This window comes from Pezoporus wallicus, unplaced genomic scaffold, assembly GCF_028554395.1.
Source record: "Pezoporus wallicus isolate ANWC-B61680 ecotype Strahan unplaced genomic scaffold, APGP_CSIRO_Pwel_v1 contig_4788, whole genome shotgun sequence".
Lineage (NCBI taxonomy): Eukaryota > Metazoa > Chordata > Aves > Psittaciformes > Psittacidae > Pezoporus > Pezoporus wallicus.
The window spans coordinates 2,209,335-2,220,656 of NW_026638769.1; the positions used below are offsets into that span (position 1 = coordinate 2,209,335).

Sequence of the window (11,322 nt, forward strand, 5' to 3'; positions counted from 1 at the left end):
AGAACGTCCGTCACGGCGTCCGCGAGTGCTGCTGCATACGGAGGGGGACCCTGCGCTTAGTCTGTTTTAAATAGTGTTTATATGTGTATTTGGCACTCTTAACAGGTGCAAAACAAGCAGATACATCCACTGTTAATAAAAAAAAAAATAAATGTAATTGAAAATTATATATATATATGTATGTTAGTATAGTATATATATTATACATGTTTTTACTGTTGCTCCGCAGTCACCGGAGCTGTACTTCATAGTCAGGATGCTCCCATGGAAAGCACGGACCCCTACGTGCTCTCCGGGTTTTCTTTCCCCCGCCTCGCCGGCGAGGAGGGCGGGCAGGCCGGCGGTGCGCTGCCGCAGGCGGCTTTGAAAATCTCGGTCAGTCGCTAAGCAGCTCAAACCACACGGTCCGGGATCCTCGGCATCTGCTCGGAGCGGGGCCCTTGCCAGATTTCGGCGCTCTGGTATGAAGTTTGGCTGTGCCTGGGGTAACCAGGAATGTCTGGGAGGGGGCGGGGGGTAAAAAGGGCAGGGAAGAAAGAATTAAAAAATGGGGAATGAATGGCAGCGCGGAGCTGGGGGCCCCCGAGCACGCATCTTGGCACGGCAGGAGCCGGGGGAGTCCGTGCCCCCCGCGGGGGCAGGGAGCGGTGTTACACTTGTTGCTTCCCCCTCGGAGAGCGGCCAAAGCAGTGCGGGAGGGAGGCTGCGCTGCGCGGGTTGTCCAGCGGCGCCGCGCGTGGGGCGGGGCAGCGCGCAGGGTCGCGCTGGGCACTCCGCCGGCGCGGAGGGGCGGGTCGTCCCGAGCCGAGCCGAGCCGAGCCGAGCCGAGCCGTGCAGGGAAGAGCCGGTGGGGCGGCCCGTGGGTGCGCTGGGCGTGGGCGTGCCGGGGGCACCGCCGAGGCCGGCCATGCAGATGGAGGGGGCGGGACGCGGGCGCCGTGACTCGGAGCCCCGGAAGAGCGGAGAAACCCCGTATAAAAACTACTGGGGACCTTTCCCGGGCACAACCAGGAAAGCTCCGGAGACGGCGGCAGCTGGCAGCGGCAGCGAGCGGCGCGGGCCGGCCTCAGCCCCGGCGGGGCGCGGAGAGCGGTGGCTCTGCAGGTCGGGCGCCTTCCCCTGCCCTGCAGCACCGCCTGGCTCCGGCGGCATTTTCCTGCTCCCCGACTTTCTGTTCTTTAACTCCCTCAGTAGGTGCGTGCCCCCCTCTTTCCCACCGTCCGGCGGAGCGGGGCGGCTGCCGGCAGCGGGGCTCCTGCGCCGCGGCTGATCGCTCGCTTTCCCTCCTCTTTTGCCAGGCGCGGAGGAGGAGTACCCCGGGGGAGCGGTGAGGAGCCGGAAGGGTGCCATCCAGCCCGGGGAGGCGGCGGCCGCGCACCATGGCAGACGATGAGAAGGCCGGCGGCAGCCCCAGCGGGAGTTACGCGGGCGGCTGCGAGAGCGCGCACTGCAACGTGCTGAGCTGGGAGCAAGTGCAGCGGCTGGACCGCATTCTCAGCGAGACCATCCCCATCCACGGCCGCGGCAACTTCCCCACTCTGGCCATGCAGCCCCGCCAGATCGTCAGGGTGGTGCGGAGCCGGCTAGAGGAGAAGGGCATCGGCCTGCGGGACGTGCGGCTCAACGGCTCGGCCGCCAGCCATGTCCTCCACCAGGACAGCGGCCTGGGCTACAAGGACTTGGACCTCATCTTCTGCGCCGATCTAAAAGGGGAAGCCGAGTTTCAGACTGTGAAGGACGTGGTCTTGGACTGTCTCTTGGATTTCTTACCCGAGGGGGTGAACAAGGAGAAGATCACGCCGCTCACCCTCAAGGTAAACCTGTCCTGCGTGCCCACGCTCCCAGAGCAGGCAGGTGCAAGCGCCTGTCTGCGGGCAGCGGGCACCTTCCCCGCCGGGGATGGAGGGCTGCACGGGGGGCGCAGCTCCCACCACACCCCGATACCCACCGGGGACCGTGAGTGAGTTTTGCACCCCACACTTAAAACCGAGGAGGAGTTTGCAGTAAAGAGCCCTTGCTGGGGACGACTCTGGATTAATTAGTCTTTCCTCCCTCTCTCTCATTTGACTTGCTGGGAGCATTGACTCGCTGGGAGCATTGAGTTACCTGTGCAGGGCACTGCAGATATCCCAGCTCGGCTCTGCGGCAGCTTGGTTTCCCATACACGCTTCCCGGTGTGGCTCTGGGGGAAACTTGGGTGGCTTTAATGTCTGCGAGAAGGAAACCGCACCTGCAAGGCACGCTTTCACATGTGCATAATGCGCCAGAGGAGATGCATATTCCCTTCTCTCGGAGATAGTTGGCATGAGTTAGTTAGGCTGAATGCCTTTAAGATTTTTTAGAAGGATTTTTGAATATGGGGCAGATTTGTGGAACCTGCACTGAAAGGGCAGGACTGAAGGGAGTGAACATTTGCTAGTTTTTTTTTTTTTGTGGGGAGGGGAGAAAGAAGTGGAAAGTGATAAAAAAAGATTTTTTAGTTGATTGTAGGAGTGACCTTTGGGGGGGGAGGGGTGCATGCACAGTTGGCATGCGTGCCATGGGCTTCATGTGTAGATGTATTTAGAAGTGATTGAAAGAAGCAGTGTTGCCATATGCTTCCCTTGCATAGCACAGTCCTGGCAGAACACTCTCCCCTGCCATTCCCTTGCAATGATAGCACTCCAGGCTCTCACATTAAGCATTTCTCCTCTGGTTTGTATCTGCACACTTCGGTGAAATCCCTTAAGAAATGCAAAGGCCTGGGGGGGGGGGGGGATGGGGGAGCTAGGAAATACAAACAAATGCATTGAACAGGAAACTTCTTGCATTTGTCTTCATTTGCTCATTTTGTCTTTCCAATTATAGGAGGCTTATGTGCAGAAAATGGTAAAAGTATGCAATGATTCAGACCGATGGAGTCTCATCTCCCTGTCCAACAACAGTGGCAAAAATGTGGAGCTGAAATTTGTGGACTCTCTGAGGCGGCAGTTTGAATTCAGTGTCGATTCCTTTCAAATCAAGCTGGACTCCCTGCTGCTTTTTTATGAGTGCTCAGAGAATCCGATGACTGAAACGTTTCACCCAACTATCATTGGTGAGAGCGTCTACGGGTGTTTCCAGGAAGCCTTTGATCACCTCTGTAACAAGATAATTGCCACCAGAAACCCAGAAGAAATCCGAGGAGGTGGTCTTCTGAAGTACTGCAACCTTTTGGTAAGGGGCTTTAGGGCTGCCTCTGAGTCCGAGATTAAGTCCCTGCAGAGATACATGTGTTCAAGGTTTTTCATTGACTTCTCAGACATTGGAGAACAGCAGAGAAAGCTGGAGTCCTACTTGCAGAACCACTTTGTGGGATTAGAGGACCGCAAGTATGACTATCTCATGACCCTTCACGGTGTGGTGAATGAGAGCACAGTGTGCTTGATGGGACATGAGAGGAGACAGACTCTGAATCTAATCACCATGCTGGCCATCCGGGTCCTAGCCGAGCAAAATATCATCCCCAATGTGGCCAATGTCACCTGCTATTACCAGCCAGCCCCATACGTAGCAGATGCCAACTTCAGCAATTACTATATTGCCCAGGTTCAGACGGTGTTCCCTTGCCAGCAGCACACATACTCTACTTGGCTGCCCTGTAATTAGGGACTGAAATTAGTAGACCCAGTGGGGAGAACATTTTCTAAGACCTAGGAAGGGGCGGTGCGTCCCTTTGAAATGGGGTGTTTTGTGCAATCATGATCTGCTCTAGTTTTCAAGCTTGGGAAAAGCTTGTGGTTCTCCTAACAAATAACGGGAGCATGATTGAGAAAGAACCCCAGAATAATTGGATCCTACCCCAGAGCACAAGAGGCCTGTCATTAAAAGCAACCAGCTTCCCCTGAAATATGTGAGGGAGGAATGCTTGATGACAATATGGGTTGGCAATATCTGCTCCCATAGCTTTGGCATAGAGAAGGTGGGAAAGCCTTATTTTCTTTTATTTTTATTCTTACTCTAGAATGGGATCTGCAAAAGGGAGAATATGAAAGAAACAAAACAAAAAAAAACAACAAAAAAGAAAAAATTACAAAAATCAATTATATATATTCAGGAGTTAGAGGCATAAAGCAGAGATAAGCTGAATAAAAATGTATATTGGAATTACTGCATTTGGGGCTTGCAGCAAGTGCCGTCTGTGGATTGACCGTATAGAATGTATAGCTTGCTTGACTAGAATGCTTTACTAGAAACAGCTTGCTCCAAATGAACAGTAGTGGATTGGTACAGTTATAAAAACAGAAGCACGTACGATGACAAAGTCCATTCTTTCCAGCTGTGTGCATGCCTCACATTTTAAAAATGTGAGAATGCAGGAAAGCCAAGCTGTGGCAAACAGAATATACTCAAGGACCAAAGATTTTGCAGATAAGTTATCCAAGCAAAGAAGATACAGTAGAGTATATATATATATATATATATATAAAAGAAAAGAAAGATGTTGCTATATTTGTACACACCAACAGTAATCAAAAGTGCCTGATGCCTTCATAAAATTTGAAGTGAGAAAAAAATATAGTTTTGTGGTTTAACCATGCATTTTGTTTTTTCAGGGACACAAGGATTAAAAACAAACCCCATAAGCTTGTGAATAAGTGGTGGAGGAAATGCTCTATTTTTTTTCTTGGCAAATACCTGTATAGAGTTAATGTTAATGTCAGTGTGCTATTATCCTAGGTACGTGTGTGTATGTGTGTATATATGTTTGTGTGTGTATATATGTACATGTTATAGGTGTATATATATATATACACACACAATATATATTAATGTGGTCTAGGAACATGTAGCAATTAAGGAATGTTTAAATAAAGTACTATGTGTTTTCCAGTTTGCAACAGGATGTCATAGGACAGTGGGCACCTTGCAGTGATTTTTTTTAACCCACACCTGAGAAATTTGGAGTAAATGAACCAGTCAGGATTAAGGTGGGGTTCAGATAATGTCTTTGGTTGCCAGAACAAGGATTACAGTAATTCAGTGGGTTGCTTGTGAGCCATAATAATTCCACAGATGGAGAAGCATATGACTAGCTGATTTTTTTTAACTATTTTGTACTGTAATGCCATTTTGACATTTAACCCACTAATGTTGTGACTGCATACCTCCATGATGTGTAATTCAGTGGAACGTGGATCAAAGATAGGTTTATTTAAACCCCCTGACAGCTAAAGAATATTGTATTAGTTGGTGATTTGAACACTAATTGTTAATATTTAAAGGAGTATTTTTAATAGAATGCATCAAGCATTCCAGGACCACTAGAATTTAGCAAATGTGAAATGAAACCTTTTTAAGAGTGTTGCACGATTGCTTAAAATTATATTTTATATATATATATTATATATATTTTTATGCAAATATTAAACATCTTTGATCTGGTTGTCACACTGCATTTACAATTTCAGTACTGTACTTTATTTAAATGGAATCACTTTACATTGGAACAATAACTGTTCACTTTCATTTCCTCTCCTGAAAGACCAGCAGGGGGGGGAAAAATGTCAGCCTCCGCTGTTGTTTTCACTTCAGTGCCATCTCTGAAGGTGTTAAATTCTTTGTTGGGCTTTGAAAATCTAATGACTGAGTGACACTTGACTCTAGTATTTTGCTTTTCTTACTGAGGAGAAAAAAAACGAAAAAGAGTTAAAAAAAAAAAAAAAAAGGAATTCAGGCTTTTGAATGAAAACTCGCTGTGTCCTGCCTGGCTGCAGGCAGGCTCTGGCGTTGGAGAAGGCAGGGACAGGGGAGAGGACTCGTGTCCTGGCAGTGTGTTTTCCCTGCGGAGCGAGTAGGTACATCTATTTTTATCGTGCTTTGTACTTTTCACTCTGGAGGCAATTTAATAGGAACCCGATTTGTTTACTGAAGCACCTTCTCTGCGAGTCCTCCAGGAAATGTAAAAGCTGGTTCATTGCCATTCCCGGCGTTGGCTTGGCGACCCCGTCCCCACCTTCACTTCCTTAGGGGCTGTGCTTTTCATCCACTGGATGCCTGCGAGGTTCCCCTCCGGCCCCCAACGGGCCTGTGCTGGGTGCTCCTGGCCCGCTAGTTCCCCTTGCCTCCAGCTCCTGGGAGGGTTTGCTAGCGGAAGCTATGGGGAGGGCTGGGGAAATAGGATCAGCTGCTAATGTGGTATGTCTTCTCTTGCCACAACTATTTGCAGCAAGTAAATGAGTCATCCACCTTTAAAAGGGTTTGAGAATCTATAGATGTGCCACAACCACAGAACGCTGATAGTACAGGGCACAATGTATTTTTTCCTTTGAAGGACCTTTGTTTTTTTTTCCGTTGCTTAAAAGAAAGTTTTGATTTACTTCCTCTCAGCTCAAATTTTATTGTGTTTTTTTTTTTTAATGGTTGACAGAAGCTAGTTACCTTGTAGTGCATGTAGCAGGGCTCTGAGCTAAACTGCACCTTTCAGCATTTGCATTTTGATACATATATAATATGTTCTTATATATGTTATATAGGTATTCCAGATCTGTTTTGCATATGTTAATAATCAAGTGGTGGAACTGGTGGAGCTTTGTTTTATTTGTGACTGATAGCTTAAGAGGTGCCTGGTGTTAGAGGTGGGAAGAAGGCATGAGTTCAGGCCAAGAGTAAAATAAGAACCCCTTTTCAAAGCTGGTTTATTTCTGCGGTTTGCACACCTTCCCCTCCATAGAGTCTGACTTTTTTTAAACTGCTTTTCCCCCTCCTCTTCAGCACACTGGTACTTTTAAAGTTAAAGACCGCGTTCTTGCTTTGTAGACTTCATTTTTCCCATCCAGTCAGATGTAAGGTTAGAACTTGTGCTGCAAGAGACAGTGTCCCTTTTAAAGAGCTGGACTGATTAAAAGCATTGACCTGATTACACTAAAACTGTTTGTGCCACAGCTGAATTTGCTCGTAGCTAACAGGGCACTAAACTTGGTTAAATGTAGTGCTCGTGAAGCAGCCGAGAGCTTTGAAATGGGATTATTTTTCCCTTAGATTTAGCTGCCCTCCAGAATGAAAGAACATTTCTTCTAAAAATAGAAGGGCAATTAGATGACCAAAAAGATGTTTTTTCTAGTTTCTCTTCTTGCACTTGAAATACTTTTTATCTTGCACAAAGGCCTTCACACATAACTTCTAAACAGCTCTTATTAAATGCTTGGTTTGCATGATGTAAGAAGCTCCTACCAGTTCAGAAAAAAAAGGCTTTTTTTTTTTTTAACTGAGAAAATGAAGTGTGTTAGGTAAAACTTCACAGAAAAGGAAAAACTGTAATTGCATATTCAGCTCCTATTTGAATATATTCTTTTGTATGGTTTTCTTTATGCAGAGAGTTTCCCTTGCAAGGAAGAAAATCGGTGTACTGTTTTGCTGTTGTAATAATGGTTTGCTAACAAAATAAATAGTAAAAAACAACAACAAAAAAAAAGCCTGCAAATTTCAAGACAGCTTGGCTAAAGCACTGCAGGCTCCTGCAGTCTGTAGGAGTCTGTGCAGATTTGCTTTCCCTCAGATTTCCTTACAACTGTTGCCTTCTGCAAGGCATCCTGTTGCAGCAAACTGCTCCTTGGATTGCTCTTTTGGAACATTTTGACTATAGGCTTTGTCACAGACAGAAAAAGAGCTGATGGAAAACAGACTTTAGAGGGAACAGATTGTGAATTTTGTTTACAGCATCCAATATTTGGATTTTTTTTGTAAATAAAAAGAAGTTATTTTTTTCTATTGATTTGTGTCTGCTGTCTTCCGTGTCTGAAATAGCTCTGGCCTACTCCTACTGAATACCAAGTTCTCTTTCATTAAAAAAAGGACAAGGGCAGCACTTTCCTAAGAAGAGCAGCATTCGGCCGCTTCCCGATTGGAGCTTAAGACATTTTGAAAAGCCCTGCCTCATGCCAGCCGCGATTGACTGGCTGCACTCAGCTGCAGAGGAACCTCCCCAGCCAGTGCCAAAAATACTCATCGTAGCACTGGTCAGGCTGTGCATAGTCTGAAATCCGAAACAGTGCTGCAGCAGCCCCGTGCTCTTGTTGCCTTCCCGGTTTAGAACCTGAGAGAAACTCTTCATGATGCCCATGACCTGTGCATCACACACCACTATGGTGACAATAGCCTGAGGGTCCTAATGCCCTTGAGATATTTTTGATAGGGGGTGGAAAAATTTCTTCACCAAGAGGGTGCTCAGGTATTGGAACAGGCTGCCCAGGGCAGTGGTGGAATCGCCATCCCTGGAAGTGTTCAAAAAACATGTAGATGAGTCTCTTAGTGACATGGTTTAGTGGTGGTCTTGGCAGTCCCGAGCTACCAGTTGGACTTGATGATCTTAAAAGCTCTTTTCCAGCCTAGCTGATTCTATGATTCTGTGATTCTACCTTACCAGTTCAGTAGGTCTGGGGTGCTGCTTCTGAGTGTAAAGGCATGGTGTCCGTAGGGGATGAGTGCTGCAGGTACTGCAGCTCAGTTTGCTGCTGGGGAGTGGAGATGCACATGCCTGTTTCATTCAGCTGCTGAATCAGTTCAATTCTTCCAACAAATTCAACATTTACTCTCCTTCCCTGCCCTACAATGCTGTCCTTGTCAGCAGAGGTATTTTCTGTTTTCTGTGTTTACAGGGGAGATGCCTCTGTAATGAAGGCTAATTTCCTCAAAAGGCACTTCAAGGGAATATAAAATATTAATTTACAATGCTCATGGCAATAGTTTTTCAACCACGGTGCCTCAGACTGACCCAAATTTGAAAAACATTGGCTAAGACTCTGCAGTATGTAGCTCTTACTAGGCTCATTCATACACGGTGCTGGGCTTGGAAGGCTCACACTGGTTAAGGGGGAGCCTGAATGTGCTTATTGTAATGATGAGTGAACTTGTATTCCCCTGTAAAAACAAACAAACAAACAAGCTGCTGGGACTGCTCGTTTTTCCAGGCACAGGAGCAGCCCCCTTGCCGAATGCCGGGCGCCTTCTGCACAGTGCCTCTTTTGAAACCTGCCGAGCACAGGACGGGACCGTTGGCCAGCCTGGCTGGGAGAGGGGGATGCGCTCGACATCCCTGCCCATGCAACATTGCCTTTCCTCCCACATTCCTGCCAGGAAAGGGAGGGGGATGTGGCCTAACGTTTCCTCTTGTTAACTTGCTCAGTTATAAAATATTTGAGGCAGTCTGACAAAGGCGGCTGCAATGCCAAAAGGTGCAGATGGAAATCGGGGGATTGGAAACCATCTCAATCCAAATGCCTTTGCGTGTATCTCAAAATCCAATCCCAGATGGATGCTCTTATGCTTTAGAGTGAGTTAATTCCAGTTTGCTTAAATTTGGGGGGATTTTTTTGAGAGATGAATGCCAGTTGAGTATCTGGAGCATTGTGAGTCCTCCTTTCCAAACCGAGGAGGGGTATGATGGAGATGCACGTTACTGAGTTGTATTTTTAAGGAGAGAGGAGCATTTAGGACTGAGGAAGAGGGAGGTCAAAAGCATTGTGTGAGAATGGGAATCACCTGAGTGACAACACCACAGAAAGCTGAAGTACACGCTGATAGATTAAAGTGGAGGCGAGAAATGGCTCAAGTCTTCAGCTTATGCTTGCCTTGCTAAAATGAGTCTGATCAGGGAAGCTGTCACTTAGATAAGTCACAGTCTGCAGTTTCTCTTGGCTGCAGAAGCACATTTTTATTTTATTGTGTTAAAAAATAAAGATCCCCAGGAACCCCCTTTTCCCGGGAATGAAGCTGAGTGTTGGCTAAATCAACCCTATATCCTGTAGTAAATGCATCTGCAGTTCCTGGAAGGCAATAAATTAATAATGCTGAGTTCAGTTTTATGAACCTGCTCTTGGGAAACCCCCATGAAACCTCTGCAGAGATTTTTGTAGCACAGTTGTTCCTAACTGTTCCTGTGAATCTGGCCATGCCTTCTTGAAACTGCCACCAAGCATCTGTTTTATTTATATGTTTTTAGTACAATTCAGTGCATAGGACCACATGCACTTAACTAGAGCACAGCCTATAGCTATGCACCGTAACATTGGAGCTGGTGTAGTTTTGCAGTAATCCCTTAAATATCTATAGAAGTGTGTCAGAAGCAGCTCTGTTTGTGGAGCACATGTAAGAAGCAAGAGCACATAAACAAAATAGGCACTTTAGAAAAGAAGCACTAAGCCTTCAAAGTGCCATTAAAACCTGATGAACATACTCATCTCATACACTTTTGCATAGCCTCAACCTTTTCATTCTGAAAATCATTCATTTTCAGAATTATTATTTTGTGGATACACAATTCCATCATTTTGTGTAGCACCTCTTTTATCAGGACATGCAATGCTAGTATGCACCAGAAAAATTTTCCTTTTGCATTGTTTGGGCAAAAGGCTATGTCCTAAACACACACCTAAATATTATGTACAAAAAATGGATATTCTCCACAGCAAAAAAACATACAATAACTTCCCATAATGGCTTGGAGGGTATAAATCTCTGCTTCTCAAGAGGATAGTATGCTTAAGCATGCTTATCCCCTTAACTGGGACTTGGGCATGAACAGCTCTTCTGGGTTGAATAATTCAGCCTGCCTTCTAGGAAATGGAGACATCCAAAACATTCAGCACTTTCAGAAAATGAAAGGCTCTGTATCTAACCTACATAGGCTTTCTTCTCTTTATCTCTCTCTTGAGGGTATAGAACAGAGTAATTTCAAAAATCACAGCCAGAAACAGTAGATAATGAATATGGTTTGGAGACAGCCAGCTCATCCTTTTCAGCATGAGTATCTGGTTACCTCTTTGCCATTTGAAAGAAGGTAGTGAGAGATGCCTGGAGCAGGAAGGCAGTCATTCCTGAAGGAGACATACACATCTCTGTGATGATTTCCTCTCAGGGAATGTGTTCCTTAAAGAAGGTACACTTGAAGAGCAGTCTTGCATCTGCAGTGGCTTCATGGCTTTCCTTTTAAATGCGACTCCCGTGCTTGGGTCATTCCCTTGCTCAAAGACATCCATGGAATTCCTGCAGCACATTCTGATGTGGAAAAGTAATTGTGAGGAAATCTTTCTGGAGTTGCAACCATTCTTAATTGAACTCGTGCTTTGAGGAAAAAGTAGAGCCGCAGTCTTTTCTTTTTTTATTCTTTTGTTCTTGAGTGATTTTGCTTGGTCTCACCTCTGCATTGCTGTTCTGTGCTTGCTTCTCTGCTGCCTTCTTATCCTGATTCTTGCAGCAGAAGTGGAGGGACCAGCACCAGTTACTCTTTAGGCTATCAGTAATCCTGCTGGTCTCTAGTGTTTGAGAGCCATTGATGTAAGATCCATGCTACATGTGTCATTAGGG

The 11,322-nt window shown here is 46.2% G+C and overlaps 1 protein-coding gene across 2 annotated transcripts; it reads left to right on the top strand.

The window, feature by feature from the left end:
- Positions 1-240: 240 nt before the first annotated feature.
- TENT5A (terminal nucleotidyltransferase 5A) lies at positions 241-7,432 on the top strand. 2 transcript variants are annotated; one of them, XM_057412479.1, is made up of 3 exons: positions 241-461; positions 1,299-1,814; positions 2,848-7,432. In XM_057412479.1, the coding sequence occupies exons 2-3, from the start codon at positions 1,380-1,382 to the stop codon at positions 3,625-3,627; spliced, it is 1,215 nt and encodes a 404-aa protein (XP_057268462.1). In that variant the 5' UTR covers positions 241-461; positions 1,299-1,379; the 3' UTR covers positions 3,628-7,432. The 2 variants fall into 2 exon arrangements, with proteins under 2 accessions (XP_057268462.1, XP_057268461.1); XM_057412478.1 differs by lacking the exon at positions 241-461 and adding an exon at positions 826-1,194.
- Positions 7,433-11,322: the final 3,890 nt, after the last annotated feature.